General features: G+C 57.8%; 1 protein-coding gene across 1 annotated transcript in view; it reads right to left on the bottom strand.

Annotated features, from left to right (window-relative positions):
• The window catches only part of LOC137327063 (coagulation factor X-like), a 161780-nt gene that overhangs the window by 85042 nt on the left and 56282 nt on the right, over window positions 1–20456 (bottom strand). Inside the window, exons 2-4 of the mRNA XM_067992471.1 lie at window positions 19729–19889; window positions 17332–17356; window positions 861–974 (exon numbers count right to left, since the gene is read on the bottom strand). Coding sequence (XP_067848572.1) covers window positions 861–974; window positions 17332–17356; window positions 19729–19889 — 300 coding nt within the window. The remainder of the gene's footprint in view (window positions 1–860; window positions 975–17331; window positions 17357–19728; window positions 19890–20456) is intronic.

Consider the following 20456-nt stretch of genomic DNA (forward strand, 5'->3'; position numbering starts at 1 on the left):
TTGAGGGAGGGACGTGGGCGAGCTGTGAGGGAGGGAGTGGGCGAGCAGTGAGGGAGGGAGTGGGAGAGCGGTGAGGGAGGGAGTGGGCGAGCTGTGAGGGAGGGAGTGGGCGAGCAGTGAGGGAGGGAGTGGGAGAGCGGTGAGGGAGGGAGTGGGAGAGCGGTGAGGGAGGGAGTGGGCGAGCTGTGAGGGAGGGAGTGGGCGAGCTGTGAGGGAGGGAGTGGGCGAGCAGTGAGGGAGGGAGTGGGAGAGCGGTGAGGGAGGGAGTGGGCGAGCTGTGAGGGAGGGAGTGGGCGAGCAGTGAGGGAGGGAGTGGGCGAGCGGTGAGGGAGGGAGCAGGGAAGGAGGGGGGAGGGAGCAGTGAGGGTGGGAGTGGTGAACGGGGGGGGGAGGGTGCAGTGAGGGTGAGAGCGGGGAAGGGGGGAGGGAGCAGTGAGGGAGGGAGCGGGGAAGGGGGGAGGGAGCAGTGAGGGAGGGAGCGGGGAAGGGGGGAGGGAGCAGTGAGGGAGGGAGCGGGGAAGGGGGGAGGGAGCAGTGAGGGAGGGAGCGGGGAAGGGGGAGGGAGCAGTGAGGGAGGGAGCGGGGAAGGGGGGTGGAGGGAGCAGTGAGGGAGGGAGCGGGGAAGGGGGGAGGGAGCAGTGAGGGAGGGAGCGGGAAGGGGGGAGGGAGCAGTGAGGGAGGGGTGCTCCTCCGAACCCCAGAAGGAAAGCTTCGGCCTCCCTTGTCCCGGGCTTCCCCCCTCTCTCCCCCACCCCAATCGCAATTGCCTCCAGAGCCCGCTCTCTCCTCTCACCACTTACCTCGTGCAAACAAATCACCTTTAAGTTTTCGATTATGAACTATTCTCTCTTGGTTCTTACCAATTTCGCAGTTGATGCCTTTATAACCGTGCAAGCATTTGCACTCGTATCGATTGACACCATCACGACACAAGCCACTATTCCTGCAAGGGTTCGATTCACACTGATCTCCGTCTGCAGGGGAAGAGAGTGACTTTAACTGAAATATATTGGTGAAATTCACGTCTATGCTTTGCAGAGATTTAACATCAGGCAGGAATTGTATCCTGAATATCATTCTACAATCAAATATAAACAGAAGGAACTCTGAATATTAAACACAGTTATAAAGGTAGAAACAAATCTTTCCTTTCAGAACAATGAACCAACTTTAGAATCTTTTTTTTTATTCGTTCATGGGATGTGGACATCTCTGGCGAGGCCGGCATTTATTGCCCATCCCTAATTGCCCTTGAGAAGGTGGTGGTGAGCCGCCTTCTTGAACCGCTGCAGTCCGTGTGGTGAAGGTTCTCCCACAGTGCTGTTAGGTAGGGAGTTCCAGGATTTTGACCCAGCGACGATGAAGGAACGGCGATATATTTCCAAGTCGGGATGGTGTGTGACTTGGAGGGGAACGTGCAGGTGGTGTTGTTCCCATGTGCCTGCTGCTCTTGTCCTTCTAGGTGGTAGAGGTCGTGGGTTTGGGAGGTGCTGTCGAAGAAGCCTTGGCGAGTTGCCTAGCTACCGGCTCCATCCCTCTCCCTGCCCACCGTCTGAGGCTGAACCAGACCATTCGCAACTGTAGTATCCTATTTGACCCTGAGATGAGCTTCTGACCACCTACCCACTCCATCTCCAAGACTGCCTACTTCCACCTCTGTAACTTCACCCTTCTCTGCCCTGCCTCAGCTTATCTGCTGCTGAAACCCTCACCCTTGCTTTTGTTACCTCCAGACTGGACTGTTCTAATGTTCTCCTGGCCACCCTCCCATTTTGCACCCTCCGTAAACTTGAGCTCATCCAAAACTCTGCTGCCTGTATCCTAACTCGCACCAAGTCCCGATCACCCATCACCCCCTGTGCTCAATGACCTACATTGGCTCCCAGTCCGGCAATGCCTCGATTTTAAAATTCTCATCTTTGTTTTTAAATCTATCCATGGTCTCGCCCCTCCCTATCCCTGCAACCTCCTCCAGCCCTGCAACCCTCCGAGATCTCTGCGCTCCTCCAATTCTGGCCTCTTGTGCATCCCCGATTTTAATCGCTCCACCATTAGTGGCCCTAAGTTCTGGAATTCCCTCCCTAAACCTCTCCGCCTCTCTCTCTCTCCTTTAAGACGCTCCTTAAAACCTACCACTTTGACCAAGCTTTTGGTCACCTGTCCTAATATCTCCTTATGTGGCTCGGTGTCAAATTTTGTCTGATGATCGTCCCTGTGATGCGCCTTGGGACCGTTTTACTACGTTAAAGGCGCTATATAAATGCAAGGTGTTGTTGTTGTTCCCTTCTCGGAATGTGGAAGCATTCAAGCCTTCGCGTCTACACTGACATTTTGTTGGTTTTGGCATCTCTGTCTTTTTAATTTCAGTTCCTGCCCCTGTTTCTTTCTAATTTATAAGCAAGTGGGGGCCAAATACATGGATGGCACTTTCGCCGCACTCCCAGTACAACGCTAGCGGGAGGGGCACAGGTTCGGCCAGGACCAGGACACCAGGCCCCGCCCTTCCCCTAGAGTTTCCATTGGGCCTTGTTGGTGATGGAGCCTCTGCCCCATCCACTCCACAGTGGATCAGCGACCCAGAGGAGGGGGCAGGGTGGGCCAGTTTAGGGAGACACCGGGGCACAGCATCGGTGGTGTCGTTGTTGCACTGGCCATGGACCAGTCAATATGAGGCCATCCCGGGAGTTCGCCCAGGGGAGGAATAAAAAGCTGGTGGGATAAGTGAGGGGTGTTTTACGAACGTGGTCCCCTCTCCCCTGTCCTCACTCCCCCACCCAACGCCAGGACACGCTGCCTGGAGGGTTTTCATGAAGTGACCTCCCCTTGAACCGGCTGGGGTCAACACCAGAGGTCACTAGCTGACCCTCACACTGGGGTCAAAGGGCAGCAAAAGTTTGGCCTGATGGGGGAAGGTTTTCAACTTGCTGCCCGGGCGTTAAAACTCACTGCGGATTGGCCAATCGTTATAGAGCCCACCCGATTTGAAATCAGTGACGATGAAAATCATTCAGTTTCTAGAACGGGCAGCTGATCGACAGTGAGAGTTTCACAAGGTGAAAACCTCTCTGTAAAGTCTGTGGTTCCAGGAAATTCCTCGGAGCTCCTCCCACTCGGAGAGAGGGAGGGGAGGGAGGGAGAGAGGGAGGGAGGGAGGGAGGGGAGAGAGGGGGGGAGAGAGGGAGGGGAGGGAGGGAGGGGAGAGAGGGAGGGGAGAGAGGGAGGGAGGGAGGGAGGGAGGGAGGGAGGGGAGAGAGGGGGGGAGAGAGGGAGGGGAGGGAGGGAGGGGAGAGAGGGAGGGAGGGGAGAGAGGGGGAGAGAGAGGGGGAGAGAGAGGGAGAGGAGAGAGGGAGGGGAGAGAGGGAGGGGAGAGAAGGAGGGAGGGGAGAGAGGGAGGGGAGAGAGGGAGAGAGGGAGGGAGGGGAGAGAGGGGGGGAGAGAGGGAGGGAGGGGAGAGAGGGAGGGGAGAGAGGGAGGGAGGGAGGGAGGGAGGGAGGGGAGAGAGGGAGGGGAGAGAGGGAGGGAGGGAGGGGAGAGAGGGAGCGGAGAGAGGGAGGGGAGGGAGGGAGGGGAGAGAGGGGGAGAGAGAGGGAGAGGAGAGAGGGAGGGGAGGGAGGGGGGGAGAGAGGGAGGGGAGAGAGGGAGAGAGGGAGGGAGGGGAGAGAGGGGGGGAGAGAGGGAGGGGAGAGAGGGAGGGGAGGGAGGGGGGGAGAGAGGGAGGGGAGAGAGGGAGAGAGGGAGGGGAGAGAAGGGGGGAGAGAGGGAGGGAGGGGAGAGAGGGAGGGGAGAGAGGGAGAGAGGGAGCGGAGAGAGGGAGGGGAGAGAAGGGAGGGAAGAGAGGGAGGGAGGGGAGAGAGGGAGGGAGGGGAGAGAGGGAGGGAGGGGAGAGAGGGAGCGGAGAGAGGGAGGGGAGGGAGGGAGGGGAGAGAGGGGGAGAGAGAGGGAGAGGAGAGAGGGAGGGGAGGGAGGGGGGGGAGAGAGGGAGGGGAGAGAGGGAGAGAGGGAGGGAGGGGAGAGAGGGGGGGAGAGAGGGAGGGGAGAGAGGGAGGGGAGGGAGGGGGGGAGAGAGGGAGGGGAGAGAGGGAGGGGAGGGAGGGGGGGAGAGAGGGAGGGAGGGGAGAGAGGGAGGGAAGGGAGGGGGGGAGAGAGGGAGGGGAGGAGAGGGAGGGAGGGGAGAGAGGGGGGGAGAGAGGGAGGGGAGAGAGGGAGGGGAGGGAGGGGGGGAGAGAGGGAGGGGAGAGAGGGAGAGAGAGAGGGGGGGGAGAGAGGGAGAGGAGAGAGGGAGCGGAGGGAGGGGGGGAGAGAGGGAGGGGAGAGAGGGAGAGAGGGAGGGAGGGGAGAGAGTGGGGGAGAGAGGGAGGGGAGAGAGGGAGGGGAGGGAGGGGGGGAGAGAGGGAGGGAGGGGAGAGAGGGAGGGGAGGGAGGGAGGGGAGGGAGGGAGGGGAGAGAGGGAGGGAGGGGAGGGAGGGAGGGGAGGGAGGGAGGGGAGAGAGGGAGCGGAGAGAGGGGGGGAGAGATGGAGGGAGGGGAGAGAGGGGGAGAGAGGGGGGGATAGAGGGAGGGGAGAGAAGGAGGGGAGAGAGGGAGCGGAGAGAGGGAGCGGAGAGAGGGAGGGAGGGAAGAGAGGGAGTGGAGAGAGGGAGTGGAGAGAGGGAGGGAGAGAGGGAGGGAGGGGAGAGAGGGAGGGGAGAGGGGGGGAGAGAGGGAGAGAGGGAGGGGAGAGAGGGGGGGGATAGAGGGGGGGGAGAGAGGGAGGGGAGAGAAGGAGGGGAGAGAGGGGGGGAGAGAGGGAGGGGAGAGAGGGGGGGAGAGAAGGAGGGGAGAGAGGGAGCGGAGAGAGAGAGGGAAGGGAGAGAGGGAGCGGAGAGAGGGAACGGAGAGAGGGAGGGGAGAGAGGGAGGGGAGAGAGGGAGCGGAGAGAGGGAGGGGGAGAGAGGGGAGAGAGGGAGGGGAGAGAGGGAGGGAAGGGAGAGAGGGAGCGGAGAGAGGGAGCGGAGAGAGGGAACGGAGAGAGGGAGGGGAGAGAGGGAGCGGAGAGAGGGAGGGGAGAGAGGGAGCGGAGAGAGGGAGGGGAGAGAGGGAGCAGAGAGAGGGAGCGGAGAGAGGGAGGGAGGGGAGAGAGGGAGGGGAGAGAGGGAGGGAGGGGAGAGAGGGAGGGGAGAGAGGGAGGGAGGGGAGAGAAGGAGGGAAGAGAAGGAGGGAAGAGAGGGAGGGGAGGGAGGGAGCGGAGAGAGGGAGGGGAGAGAGGGGAGAGAGGGAGGGGAGAGAGGGAGCGGAGAGAGGGAGGGGAGAGAGGGAGCGGAGAGAGGGAGGGGAGAGAGGGAGCAGAGAGAGGGAGCGGAGAGAGGGAGGGAGGGGAGAGAGGGAGGGGAGAGAGGGAGGGAGCGGAGAGAGGGAGCGGAGAGAGGGAGGGAGGGGAGAGAGGGAGGGGAGAGAGGGTGGGGAGAGAGGGAGGGAGCGGAGAGAGGGAGCGGAGAGAGGGAGGGGAGAGAGGGAGGGGAGAGAGGGGGCGGAGAGAGGGAGGGGAGAAAGGGAGGGAGCGGAGAGAAGGAGGGAAGAGAGGGAGGGGAGAGAGGGAGGGAGGGAGGGAGGGGAGCGAGGGAGAGAGGGAGGGGAGAGAAGGGAGAGAGGGAGGGAGGGGAGAGAGGGAGGGGAGAGAGGGAGGGTAGAGAGGGAGGGGAGGGAGAGAGGGAGAGAGGATGGGGAGAGAGGGTCGGGAGAGAGGGAGGGGAGAGAGGGAGGGGAGAGAGGGGAGAGAGGGAGGGGAGAGAGGGAGAGAGGGAGCGGAGAGAGGGAGGGGAGAGAAGGAGGGGTGAGAGGGAGGGGAGAGAGGGAGGGAGGGAAGGAGGGGAGAGAGGGAGGGGAGAGAGGGAGAGAGAGAGGGAGCGGAGAGAGGGAGGGGAGAGAAGGAGGGGAGAGAGGGAGAGGGGGGGAGAGAGGGGTGGATAGAGGAGGGGAGAGAAGGAGGGGAGAGAGGGAGGGGAGAGAGGGAGGGGAGAGAGGGAGGGGAGAGAGGGAGGGAGCGGAGAGAGGGAGAGAGGGTGGGGAGAGAGGGAGGGAGCGGAGAGAGGGAGGGGAGAGAGGGAGTGGAGAGAGGGAGGGGAGAGAGGGAGGGAGGGGAGAGAGGGAGGGGAGAGAGGGAGGGAGGGGAGAGAAGGAGGGAAGAGAAGGAGGGAAGAGAGGGAGGGGAGGGAGGGAGCGGAGAGAGGGAGGGGAGAAAGGGAGGGAGCGGAGAGAAGGAGGGAAGAGAGGGAGGGGAGAGAGGGAGGGAGGGAGGGGAGAGAGGGAGAGAGGGAGGGGAGAGAAGGGAGAGAAGGGAGGGAGGGGAGAGAGGGAGGGGAGAGAGGGAGAGAGGGAGGGGAGAGAAGGGAGAGAAGGGAGGGAGGGGAGAGAGGGAGGGAGGGAGGGGAGAGAGGGAGAGAGGGAGGGGAGAGAAGGGAGAGAAGGGAGGGAGGGGAGAGAGGGAGGGGAGAGAGGGAGGGTAGAGAGGGAGGGGAGGGAGAGAGGGAGAGAGGGTGGGGAGAGAGGGTCGGGAGAGAGGGAGGGGAGTGAGGGAGGGGAGAGAGGGAGGGGAGAGAGGGGAGAGAGGAAGGGGAGAGAGGGAGAGAGGGAGCGGAGAGAGGGAGGGGAGAGAAGGAGGGGAGAGAGGGAGGGGAGAGAGGGAGGGAGGGAAGGAGGGGAGAGAGGGAGGGGAGAGAGGGAGAGAGAGAGGTAGCGGAGAGAGGGAGGGGAGAGAAGGAGGGGAGAGAGGGAGAGGGGGGGAGAGAGGGGTGGATAGAGGAGGGGAGAGAAGGAGGGGAGAGAGGGGGAGAGAGGGAGGGGAGAGAGGGAGGGAGGGGAGAGAGGGAGGGGAGAGAAGGAGGGAGGGGAGAGAGGGAGGGGAGAGAGGGAGGGAGCGGAGAGAGGGAGGGAGCGGAGAGAGGGAGCGGAGAGAGGGAGGGGAGAGAGGGAGGGAGCGGAGAGAGGTAGGGAGGGGATAGAGGGAGGGGAGAGAGGGAGGGGCGAGAAGGAGGGAGGGGAGAGAGGGAGGGAATGGAGAGAGGGAGGGAGCGGAGAGAGGGAGAGAGGGTGGGGAGAGAGGGAGGGAGCGGAGAGAGGGAGGGGGGAGAGGGAGTGGAGAGAGGGAGGGAGGGGAGAGAGGGAGGGGAGAGAGGGAGGGAGGGGAGAGAAGGAGGGAAGAGAAGGAGGGAAGAGAGGGAGGGGAGGGAGGGAGAGAGTGGAGAGAGAGAGGGAGGGAGGGGAGAGAGGGAGGGGAGAGAGGGAGAGACGGAGGGGAGAGAGGGAAGGAGGGAGGGGACAGAGGGAGGGAGGGGAGAGAGGGCGGGGAGAGAGGGTGAGGAGAGAGGGTGGGGAGAGAAGGAGGGGAGAGAGAGAGAGAGGGAGGGAAGGAGGGGAGAGAGGGAGGGGAGAGAGGGAGGGAGGGAGGGGAGGGAGGGAGGGGAGAGAGGGAGGGAGTGGAGAGAGGGAGGGGAGAGAGGGAGGGAGGGAGGGGAGGGAGGGAGGGGAGAGAGGGAGGGGAGAGAGGGAGGGGAGAGAGGGAGGGGAGAGAGGGAGGGGAGAGAGGGAGGGAGCGTAGAGAGGGAGAGAGGGTGGGGAGAGAGGGAGTGGAGAGAGGGAGGGGAGAGAGGGAGGGAGGGGAGAGAGAGGGAGGGGAGAGAGGGAGGGAGGGGAGAGAAGGAGGGAAGAGAAGGAGGGAAGAGAGGGAGGGGAGGGAGGGAGCGGAGAGAGGGAGGGGAGAAAGGGAGGGAGCGGAGAGAAGGAGGGAAGAGAGGGAGGGGAGAGAGGGAGGGAGGGAGGGGAGAGAGGGAGAGAGGGAGGGGAGAGAAGAGAGGGAGAGAAGGGAGGGAGGGGAGAGAGGGAGGGGAGAGAGGGAGGTAGAGAGGGAGGGGAGGGAGAGAGGGAGAGAGGGTGGGGAGAGAGGGTCGGGAGAGAGGGAGGGGAGTGAGGGAGGGGAGAGAGGGAGGGGAGAGAGGGGAGAGAGGAAGGGGAGAGAGGGAGAGAGGGAGCGGAGAGAGGGAGGGGAGAGAAGGAGGGGAGAGAGGGAGGGGAGAGAGGGAGGGAGGGAAGGAGGGGAGAGAGGGAGGGGAGAGAGGGAGAGAGAGAGGTAGCGGAGAGAGGGAGGGGAGAGAAGGAGGGGAGAGAGGGAGAGGGGGGGAGAGAGGGGTGGATAGAGGAGGGGAGAGAAGGAGGGGAGAGGGGGGGAGAGAGGGAGGGGAGAGAGGGAGGGAGGGGAGAGAGGGAGGGGAGAGAAGGAGGGAGGGGAGAGAGGGAGGGGAGAGAGGGAGGGAGCGGAGAGAAGGAGGGAAGAGAGGGAGGGGAGAGAGGGAGGGAGGGAGGGGAGAGAGGGAGGGGAGAGAGAGAGAGAGGGAGGGAAGGAGGGGAGAGAGGGAGGGGAGAGAGGGAGAGAGAGAGGGGAGAGGGGGAGGGGAGAGAGGGAGAGAGGGAGGGGAGAGAGGGAGGGAGGGAGGGGAGGAGGGAGGGGAGAGAGGGAGGGAGTGGAGAGAGGGAGGGGAGAGAGGGAGAGAGGGAGGTGAGAGAGGGATGGGAGAGAGGGAGAGAGGCAGCGGAGAGAGGGAGGGGAGAGAGGGAGTGGGGGAGAGGGAGGGTAGAGAGGGAGCGGAGAGAGGGAGGGGAGAGAGGGAGTGGGGGAGAGGGAGGGGAGAGGAGAGAGGGAGGGGAGAGAGGGAGGGAGGGGAGAGAGGGAGGGGAGAGGGGAGGGTAGAGAGGGAGGGGAGAGAAGGAGGGGAGGGAAGGAGGGAGCGGAGAGAGGGAGGGGGAGAGAGGGAGAGAGCGGAGAGGAAGAGGAGAGAGGGAGGGAGGGGAGAGATGGAGAGGAGAGATGGAGAGGCGAGAGGTAAAGAAGTGAGGGAGAGGAGAGAGAAGAGAGAGAGGGAGAGGAGCGAAGAGAGAGGGAGAGGAGCGAAGAGAGAGGGAGAAGGGTGAGGAGAGAGGGAGAAGGGTGTGGAGAGAGGAGGTAGAGAGGAGAGAGGGAGAGAGTGGAGAGGGAGAGGAGAGAAGGAGGGAGGGTAGAGAGGGAGGGAGGGAGTGGAGAGAGGAAGAGGAGAGAGGGAGAGTTGAGGAGAGAGAGAGGAGAGAGGGAGGGGAGAGTGAGAGGAGAGATGGAGAGGAGAGATGGAGAGGCGAGAGGTAAAGAAGTGAGGGAGAGGAGAGAGAAGAGAGAGAGGGAGAGGGATAGATGGAGAAGAGAGAGGGAGAGGAACGAAGAGAGAGGGAGAGGAGCGAAGAGAGAGGGAGAAGGGAGAGGAGAGAGGAGGTAGAGGAGAGAGGGAGAGGAGCGAAGAGAGAGGGAGAGGAGCGAAGAGAGAGGGAGAGGAGCGAAGAGAGAGGGAGAAGGGAGAGGAGAGAGGAGGTAGAGGAGAGAGGGAGAGGTGAGAGGGAATGGAGAGAAGAGGAGAGAGGGAGAAGAGAGATGGAGAAGAGAGGGAGAGCAGCGAAGAGAGAGGGAGAAGGGTGAGGAGAGAGGGAGAAGGGTGAGGAGAGAGGAGGTAGAGGAGAGAGGGAGAGAGTGGAGAGGGAGAGGAGAGAAGGAGGGAGGGTAGAGAGGGAGGGAGGGAGTGGAGAGAGGAAGAGGAGAGAGGGAGAGTTGAGGAGAGAGAGAGGAGAGAGGGAGGGGAGAGTGAGAGGAGAGATGGAGAGGAGAGATGGAGAGGCGAGAGGTAAAGAAGTGAGGGAGAGGAGAGAGAAGAGAGAGAGGGAGAGGGATAGATGGAGAAGAGAGAGGGAGAGGAACGAAGAGAGAGGAGAGGAGCGAAGAGAGAGGGAGAAGGGAGAGGAGAGAGGAGGTAGAGGAGAGAGGGAGAGGAGCGAAGAGAGAGGGAGAGGAGCGAAGAGAGAGGGAGAGGAGCGAAGAGAGAGGGAGAAGGGAGAGGAGAGAGGAGGTAGAGGAGAGAGGGAGAGGTGAGAGGGAATGGAGAGAAGAGGAGAGAGGGAGAAGAGAGATGGAGAAGAGAGGGAGAGCAGCGAAGAGAGAAGGGCAGAGGAGAGAGGGAGAGGAGAGAGGGAGTAGAGAGAAGGAAGAGGAGAGAGGGAGAGGATAGAGGTAAAGGAGTGAGGGAGAGGAGAGAAGAGAGAGGGAGTGGGAGAGATGGAGATGAGAGAGGGAGAGGAGAGAGAGGGAGGAGAGACGGAGACAAGGGAGGAGAGGAGGGTGGGAGAGCAGAAGAGATAGGCAGAGGATAAAGGGAGAGGAGAAATGGAGAGAGGGAGAGAGGGAGGAGAGAAGGCGGGGAGAGAGAGAGGGAGAGGAGAAAGGGAATGGAGTGAGGGAGAGAAGGAGAGGAGAGATGGAGAGGAGAGAGGGAGAGGAGGAAGACGAGAGAGGGAGCAGAGAGAGGGAGAGGAGAGACAAAGGATAGACGGAGAGGCGAAATGGAGACAGGGAGAGGAGAGAGGGTGGGGAGGGTGGGAGAGGAGAGAGGGAGAGGAGAGAGGGAGAGGAGGTAGAGGAGAGAGGGGGCAGAGAAGAGGGAGGGAGAGGAGAGGAAAGAGGCAGAGGATAGACGGAGAGGAGAAATGGAGACAGGGTGGGGAGAGAGGGAGAGGAGAGAGGGAGTGGGAGAGGAGTGGGGGAGTGGGGAGGAGTGGGGGAGTGGGAGAGGAGTGGGGGAGTGGGAGAGGAGTGGGAGAGGAGTGGGGGAGTGGGAGAGGAGTGGGAGAGGAGTGGGGGAGTGGGAGAGTGGGAGAGGAGTGGGGGAGTGGGAGAGGAGTGGGGGAGTGGGGGAGGAGTGGGGGAGTGGGAGAGGAGTGGGGGAGTGGGAGAGGAGTGGGGGAGTGGGAGAGGAGTGGGAGAGGAGTGGGGGAGTGGGAGAGGAGTGGGAGAGGAGTGGGGGAGTGGGAGAGGAGTGGGAGAGGAGTGGGGGAGTGGGGGAGTGGGAGAGGAGTGGGGGAGTGGGGGAGTGGGAGAGGAGTGGGGGAGTGGGAGAGGAGTGGGGGAGTGGGAGTGGAGTGGGGGAGTGGGAGAGGAGTGGGGGAGTGGGAGAGGAGTGGGGGAGTGGGAGTGGAGTGGGGGAGTGGGAGAGGAGTGGGGGAGTGGGAGAGGAGTGGGGGAGTGGGAGTGGAGTGGGGAGTGGGAGAGGAGTGGGGGAGTGGGAGTGGAGTGGGGGAGTGGGAGAGGAGTGGGGGAGTGGGAGTGGGAGAGGAGTGGGGGAGTGGGAGAGGAGTGGGGGAGTGGGAGTGGGAGAGGAGTGGGGGAGTGGGGGAGTGGGAGAGGAGTGGGGGAGTGGGAGAGGAGTGGGGGAGTGGGAGTGGGAGAGGAGTGGGGGAGTGGGGGAGTGGGAGAGGAGTGGGGGGAGTGGGAGAGGAGTGGGGGAGTGGGAGTGGGAGAGGAGTGGGGGAGTGGGGGAGTGGGAGAGGAGTGGGGGAGTGGGAGAGGAGTGGGGGAGTGGGAGAGGAGTGGGGGAGTGGGAGTGGGAGAGGAGTGGGGGAGTGGGGGAGTGGGAGAGGAGTGGGGGAGTGGGAGAGGAGTGGGGGAGTGGGAGAGGAGTGGGGGAGTGGGAGAGGAGTGGGGGAGTGGGGGAGTGGGAGAGGAGTGGGGGAGTGGGGGAGTGGGAGAGGAGTGGGGGAGTGGGAGAGGAGTGGGGGAGTGGGGGAGTGGGAGTGGAGTGGGGGAGTGGGAGAGGAGTGGGGGAGTGGGGGAGTGGGAGTGGAGTGGGGGAGTGGGAGAGGAGTGGGGGAGTGGGAGTGGGAGAGGAGTGGGGGAGTGGGAGAGGAGTGGGGGAGTGGGAGAGGAGTGGGGGGAGTGGGGGAGTGGGAGAGGAGTGGGGGAGTGGGGGAGTGGGAGAGGAGTGGGGGAGTGGGGGAGTGGGAGAGGAGTGGGGGAGTGGGAGAGGAGTGGGGGAGTGGGAGAGGAGTGGGGGAGTGGGGGAGTGGGAGAGGAGTGGGGGAGTGGGAGAGGAGTGGGGGAGTGGGAGTGGAGTGGGGGAGTGGGAGAGGAGTGGGGGAGTGGGAGTGGAGTGGGGGAGTGGGAGAGGAGTGGGGAGTGGGAGTGGAGTGGGGGAGTGGGAGTGGAGTGGGGGAGTGGGAGAGGAGTGGGGGAGTGGGAGTGGAGTGGGGGAGTGGGAGAGGAGTGGGGGAGTGGGGGAGTGGGGGAGTGGGAGAGGAGTGGGGGAGTGGGAGAGGAGTGGGGGAGTGGGAGTGGAGTGGGGGAGTGGGAGAGGAGTGGGGGAGTGGGAGAGGAGTGGGGGAGTGGGAGAGGAGTGGGGGAGTGGGGGAGTGGGAGAGGAGTGGGGGAGTGGGAGTGGAGTGGGGGAGTGGGAGAGGAGTGGGGGAGTGGGAGGAGTGGGAGAGGAGTGGGGGAGTGGAGAGGAGTGGGGGAGTGGGAGAGGAGTGGGGGAGTGGGAGAGGAGTGGGGGAGTGGGAGAGGAGTGGGGGAGTGGGAGAGGAGTGGGGGAGTGGGGGAGTGGGAGAGGAGTGGGGGAGTGGGAGAGGAGTGGGGGAGTGGGGGAGTGGGAGAGGAGTGGGGGAGTGGGAGAGGAGTGGGGGAGTGGGGGAGTGGGAGAGGAGTGGGGGAGTGGGAGAGGAGTGGGGGAGTGGGAGTGGAGTGGGGAGTGGGAGAGGAGTGGGGGAGTGGGGGAGTGGGAGAGGAGTGGGGGAGTGGGGGAGGAGTGGGGGAGTGGGGAGTGGGAGAGGAGTGGTGAGTGGGCGAGGAGTGGGGGAGTGGGGGAGTGGGAGAGGAGTGGGGGAGTGGGAGAGGAGTGGGGGAGTGGGGGAGTGGGAGAGGAGTGGGGGAGTGGGGGAGTGGGAGAGGAGTGGGGAGTGGGGAGTGGAGTGGGGGAGTGGGAGAGGAGTGGGGGAGTGGGAGAGGAGTGGGGGAGTGGGAGAGGAGTGGGAGAGTGGGAGAGGAGTGGGGGAGTGGGAGTGGAGTGGGGGAGTGGGAGAGGAGTTGGGGGAGTGGGAGAGGAGTGGGAGAGTGGGAGTGGAGTGGGGGAGTGGGAGAGGAGTGGGGGAGTGGGAGAGGAGTGGGGGAGTGGGAGAGGAGTGGGGGAGTGGGAGTGGGAGAGGAGTGGGGGAGTGGGGGAGTGGGAGAGGAGTGGGGGAGTGGGAGAGGAGTGGGGGAGTGGGAGAGGAGTGGGGGAGTGGGAGAGGAGTGGGGGAGTGGGAGAGGAGTGGGGGAGTGGGAGAGGAGTGAGAGAGGAGTGGGGGAGTGGGGTAGGAGTGGGGGAGTGGGACTGGCTGCAAGAGGAGCTGCAGCAAAATGTTTAGAGAGATTTGATTTGTGTAGCTTTAATGGAGCTGGTTAATCGTTTCTCTTTGTTTGCCTGGTCTACTTGACAGGTCACTGGGATTACATATACACAGTACAACTCCACAGATACACAGTACAACTCCACATATACACAATGCAACTCTACATATATACGTAAGGAGTCTTACAACACCAGGTTATAGTCCAACAGCTTTATTTGGAATCACAAGCTTTCGGAGCTTTGCTCCTTCGTCTGGTGAATTACTCTCTCTTCATCTGACGAAGGAGCAAAGCTCCGAAAGCTTGTGATTCCAAATAAAGCTGTTGGACTATAACCTGGTGTTGTGCTACTCCTGACATTTGTCCACCCCAGTCCCACCGGCATCTCCACATCATCACATATAGAGTCATAGAGTCATAGAGTTATACAGCACGGATAGAGGCCCTTCGGCCCATCGTGTCCGCGCCGGCCATCAGCCCTGTCTACTCTAATCCCATATTCCAGCATTTGGTCCGTAGCCTTGTATGCTATGGCATTTCAAGTGCTCATCCAAATGCTTCTTGAATGTTGTGAGGGTTCCTGCCTCCACAACCCTTTCAGGCAGTGAGTTCCAGACTCCAACCACCCTCTGGGTGAAAAAATTCTTTCTCAAATCCCCTCTAAACCTCCCGCCTTTTACCTTGAATCTATGTCCCCTGTTATAGTACCCTCAACGAAGGGAAAAAGCTCCTCAGTATCCATCCTATCTGTGCCCCTCATAATTTTGTACACCTCAATCATGTCCCCCCTCAGCCTCCTCTGCTCCAAGGAAAACAAACCCAATCTTCCCAGTCTCTCTTCATAGCTGAAGCGCTCCAGCCCTGGTAACATCCTGGTGAATCTCCTCTGCACCCTCTCCAAAGCGATCACATCCTTCCTGTAGTGTGGCGACCAGAACTGCACACAGTACTCCAGCTGTGGCCTAACCAGTGTTTTATACAGCTCCATCATAACCTCCTTGCTCTTATATTCTATGCCTCGGCTAATAAAGGCAAGTATCCCATATGCCTTCTTTACCACCTTATCTACCTGTTCCGCCACCTTCAGGGATCTGTGAACTTGCACACCAAGATCCCTCTGACCCTCTGTCTTGCCTAGGGTCCTCCCATTCATTGTGTATTCCCTTGCCTTGTTAGTCCCTCCAAAGTGCATCACCTCGCACTTTTCCGGGTTAAATTCCATTTGCCACTGTTCCGCCCATCTGACCAACCCATCTATATCGTCCTGCAGACTGAGGCTATCCTCCTCGCTATTTACCACCCTACCAATCTTTGTATCATCAGCGAACTTACTGATCATACCTTTTACATTCATATCCAAGTCATTAATGTAGACCACAAACAGCAAGGGACCCAGCACCGATCCCTGTGGTACCCCACTGGCCACAGGCTTCCAGTCACAAAAACAACCTTCGACCATCACCCTCTGCCTTCTGCCACTAAGCCAGTTTTGTATCCAAAGTGCCAAGGCACCCTGGATTCCATGGGCTCGTACCTTCTTGACCAGTCTCCTGTGGGGGACTTTATCGAAGGCCTTACTGAAATCCATGTATACCACATCCACTGCGTTACCCTCATCCACACGCCTAGTCACCCCCTCAAAAAATTCAATCAAATTAGTCAGACATGATCTTCCCTTGACAAAGCCATGTTGACTATCCCTGATTAATCCTTGCTTCTCCAAGTGGAGACTAATTTTGTCCTTCAGAATTTTTTCCAATAATTTTCCTACCACTGATGTTAGGCTCACTGGCCTGTAGTTCCCCGGTTTTTCCCTACTCCCCTTCTTGAATAATGGTATTACATTAGCGGTTCTCCAGTCCTCTGGCACATCCCCTGTGGCCAGAGAGGTTCTGAATATATGTGTCAGAGCCCCCGCAATCTCCTCCTTTGCCTCACACAGTAGCCTGGGATACATTTCGTCCGGGCCTGGGGATTTATCCATTTTTAGGCCTGCTAAAACCGCCAATACCTCCTCCCGCTCGATGTTAATTTGTTCGAGTATATCACAGTCCCCCTGCCGTATTTCTATGTCTACATCGTCCTTCTCCATAGTGAAAACAGATGCAAAAAATTCATTTAGAACCCCTCCTACATCTGCCGGCTCCACACACAGATTGCCATTTTTGTCCCTAATGGGCCCTATTTTTTCCCTAGTCATCCTCTTACCCTTAATATACTTATAAAACATCTTAGGATTTTCCTTTATTTTGCTCGCCAGTGTCATTTCATGGCCCCTCCTTGATCTCCTAATTTCTTTTTTAAGTATCCCCCTGCACTTTTTGTACTCCTCTAGGGCTTCCTCCGTCTTTAGCCTTTTGTATCTGCCAAAAGCCCTCCTTTTTTTCCTAATCCATTCTCGTATATCCCCTGACATCCAAGGTTCCCTGGAGTTCTTGGAACCACCCTTGACCTTTACGGGAACATGTTGCCATTGTATGGTCTCAATCTCCCTTCTGAAAGACTCCCATTGCTCCGATGCGGATTTTCCTACAAGCAGCTGATCCCAGTCCATTTTGGCCAGATCCTGCCTTATCCTATTAAAATCGGCCTTCCCCCAATTTAGAACCTTTATTTCCGGCCCCTCCCTGTCCTTTTCCATGACCACCTTAAATCTCACCAAATTATGGTCACTCTCACCAAAGTGCTCACCTACTAGCTCTACATATATACAGCTTAGCTCTACATATACACAGCACAGCTCTACATATATACATCACAGCTCTATATACTCACAACACAGGTCCACATATACACAGCACAGATCCACATATACACAACATAGCTCTACATATACACAACACAGCTCTACATATACATAACAAAACTCTAAATATACACTACATATACATATACAACTCCACATATACACAGCACAGCTCCACATATACATAATGCAACTCCACATATACACAACACTGTTCTACATATACACGACACAGATTCACAGAAACACAGCACAGCTCCACAGAAAGACTACAGCTCCACATATATACAACTCCACATAGACACAGCATAACTCCACATATACACAACACAGTTGCACATATGTACAACACAGCTCGACATATACACATCACAGCTCCACATATACACAGCACCACTCCACATGCACACAACACAGCTCAACACATACACAACATAGCTCCACATGTATACAGCACAGCTCCACATATACACAGAACAGCTCTACATATAAACAGAGCAGCTCTACATATACACAACACAACTGCACATATACACAGCACAGCTCCACATATACAAGCACAGCTCCACATATACACAGACCAGCTCTACATATAAACAGACCAGCTCTACATATAAACAGAGCAGCTCCACATATACACAGCACAGCTCCACATATACACAACACAGCTCCACATATACACAGCACAGCTCCACATAATCACAGACCAGCTCCATACATGCACAGCACAGCTTCACATATACACAACAAATCTCCACATATACACAGCACAGCTCCACATGTACACAGACCAGCTCCACATATGCACAACAAATCTCCACATATACACAGTACAGCTCCACATGTACACAGACCAGCTCCACATATACACAACAAATCTCCACATATACACAGCACAGCTCCACATACATGCTGTGGATTCTCTGGGATTGCTGGGTGACCCACACTGAAGGTATCACTCACTTCTGCCTTTTCATCCTTTTTTTCTGAGAGGCAATTTGAATTTCCTGCCAACAGACTGGACGAACTAAAATGAAATTGGATCCAAATCAAAGAAATGTCACGTGTTCTTTAAGCAGGATTTAGAATGCAGTACGTTCTCTTCTCATATATTCGAAGGACTTCTCAGCAAAGCTGGTCTCGTCCTTTCCGGCACTTCCGGTGATCGGAACGATTGAAGACATGACACTTCTCCCTATGAGCCGATCCCACTCTCCCATGCTCCCAGCGGAGCAGCTTGGAGATTTTAGCACTACAGTCCCCCACTCCCTGCCTCCTCCATGTCCACTCATAGACCACGGCCCCACATTCCTAAAGATACCCGACCAACTGGACAGCAGTGCAGCTGGAACTAAATGGAATATAATGAAATGTGATTACTCACCGACATATTTACTCCAGAATTCATCCTGAAACAAGAAGGTGACACTGTATCAGCACACACAGTGATGTGTAAGGGCACAGAGAGACATCGACAGTGCAGAGTGACACAGGGAATTCACACTCTATCCTATTTACAGTCCTGCCCCATCAACCACCTAAGAGGTGCAGGGCTGCACAGCTCTATCGCAGCGAGCACACACAGGTTCCATTCTCAGCGTTATTGGGGAATAATAAAAATAAAACCAGTGAAATAGATCACACTGAAAATGTTAAAGCAGGTGGTCAAGATTCTGAGTCTCCAAGTGACCAGTGTTAAGTGTGAGGGGCATTGGAAGATAAGGGTGAGAAGGGATTTAATTGGGCAGCAAAGAGACAGAATTGGTGGACGTTACAGCAAGGATGCGATTCACACACACTGGGGGTAGGTTTTTCTCTTGACCAGCTGGCTGATAATCCAATGGGGCGGATCAACAGCGTTTAGAGAAGGGGCCCGATATTCCCTCCAATAAAATCAACAGATTGAAAATAAGACGGGTTCTATAATGGTGGGGCAGATGGGAGTGAGATTATTGGGAGATGGGAGTGAGATTATTGGGGGTGGGAGTGAGATTATTGGGGGTGGGAGTGAGATTATTGGGGGGTGGGAGTGAGATTATTGGGGGGTGGGAGTGAGATTATTGGGGGGTAGGAGTGAGATTATTGGGGGGTGGGAGTGAGATTATTGGGGGGTGGGCGTGAGATTAGTGGGGGTAGGAGTGAGATTATTGGGGGTGGGAGTGAGATTATTGGGGGTGGGAGTGAGATTATTGGGGGTAGGAGTGAGATTATTGGGGGGTGGGAGTGAGATTATTGGGGGTGGGAGTGAGATTATTGGGGGGTGGGAGTGAGATTATTGGGGGGTGGGAGTGAGGTTATTGGGGGGTGGGAGTGAGATTATTGGGGGGTGGGAGTGAGATTATTGGGGGTGGGAGTGAGATTATTGGGGGGTGGGAGTGAGATTATTGGGGGGTAGGAGTGAGATTATTGGGGGTAGGAGTGAGATTATTGGGGGTGGGAGTGAGATTATTGGGGGTGGGAGTGAGATTATTGGGGGGTGGGAGTGAGATTATTGGGGGGTGGGAGTGAGATTATTGGGGGGTGGGAGTGAGATTATTGGGGGGTGGGAGTGAGATTATTGGGGGGTGGGAGTGAGATTATTGGGGGGTGGGAGTGAGATTATTGGGGGTGGGGAGTGAGGTTATTGGGGGGTGGGAGTGAGATTATTGGGGGTGGGGAGTGAGGTTATTGGGGGGTAGGAGTGAGATTATTGGGCGTAGGAGTGAGGTTATTGGGGGGTAGGAGTGAGATTATTGGGCGTAGGAGTGAGATTATTGGGGGGTGGGAGTGAGATTATTGGGCGTAGGAGTGAGATTATTGGGGGGTGGGAGTGAGGTTATTGGGGGGTAGCGGAGAGTTCTATATGGTGTAGGGGAGAGTTTGATGTGGGGTGGGGGAGAGTTTGATGTGGGGTGGGGGAGAGATTGATGTGGGGTGGGGGAGAGTTTGATGTGTGTAATTCTATTTCTTGATACCAGGCAGCACCCTAGTGAATCTGTGCTCTACCCTCTCGATCGCCTCAACATCCTTCCTGTAGTGTGGAGCCCAGAGCTGCTGACAGTACCCCAACTAAGGTTTTATACAGATTGACCATTACACCAGCCCCCAGTAAGACCACAGTGGGGAACGATGTGGGCTCCACACTACAGGCAGGCTTTTTTATATTGATTCTCGAGATGTGAGCGTCACTCGCAAGGCCGGCATTTATTGCCTATCCCTAGTTGCCCTGAGACGATAGTGGTGGGCCTTCTTCTTAAAACACTGATACAACTGAGTGGCTTGCTCGGCCATGTTGGTGTGGGACAGGAGTCACATATAGGCCCAGACCGGGTAAGGACTGATTCAAATTATCAAACTGCCCTGGTGGGAATTGAACTCAAACCCATGGATTATTAGTCCAGGCCTCTGGTTTACTAGTCCACCAAACTACCGTACCCTACAGTAATAGGCGCCGAGGATTACATGTGCAGTGCCTCAGTGAGAGGGGAGACTGATAATGAGAGGGAGAGTGTGTATAGAGATATCATTATCTATTGTCACTTCATGTGATGATTTTTATCACAACTCGCTGTGGGCATCTTATCAGGCACCATCGAGAACCTGACATCCAATGGCCTGAAAATACATTGCCTGATGTGAAAGAAAGTGACAGCAGGCCCTGGAGGATTAGCTAATACTCCTCCCATTGTTGTTTTCTAGGAGATTAAAGAAAAATATAACAGTGTTCAAGAATTGAAGACCAAGAGCGGCATCTGGGTAGAAAACAGTCGCTCTTAAAGAGCCTTCAATTATTTGCACTTACAGTTTGCGGATAATCCTCAAATACTTCTCTCGCCTCTTCGTAAGAACACCTTTCCTCCATACATTCTCTCTCCAAATTACCCTCTTTCATTTCTTCAAATAAACTGTTCTCACGTTTTTGGCGTATGAGGATGTTGTCAGCCTCTTCGTTGGTCATAAAGACTAAAATAGAAGCAGACATTGTTAAATGAATAGCCCGGCAGCTGGCTTTCTCTGCCAGTTAAACCTGTCGGGCTGTCAGAACACAATAGTATAAGGCTGGGCACTGCAAGAAAGCAGTGGGAAAGGCAGAATCAGCCCGACAGAATCACGGGCCTATTCCTGACCGAAAGAATAAAGGGCCTCATCGACCGATAGAATCGTGGCCATATCCCCCGAACTATAGACTCATGGGGCCAACCAACAAATAGACTCATGGGCCTATCCCAATCTATAGAATGATGGGCTAATCCCCGATCCGTAGAATCCTGACATTCAACGGCATTACCATCGCCGAATCCCCCACCATCAGCATCCTGGGGGTCACCATTGACCAGAAACTTAACTGGACCAGCCACATAAATACTGTGGCTACAAGAGCAGGTCAGAGGCTGGGTATTCTGCGGCGAGTGACTCACCTCCTGACTCCCCAAAGCCTTTCCACCATCTACAAGGCACAAGTCAGGAGTGTGATGGAATACTCTCCACTTGCCTGGATGAGTGCAGCTCCAAAAACACTCAAGAAGCTCG

This window comes from Heptranchias perlo, chromosome 11 (assembly GCF_035084215.1).
Source record: "Heptranchias perlo isolate sHepPer1 chromosome 11, sHepPer1.hap1, whole genome shotgun sequence".
Taxonomy (NCBI): Eukaryota; Metazoa; Chordata; class Chondrichthyes; order Hexanchiformes; family Hexanchidae; genus Heptranchias; species Heptranchias perlo.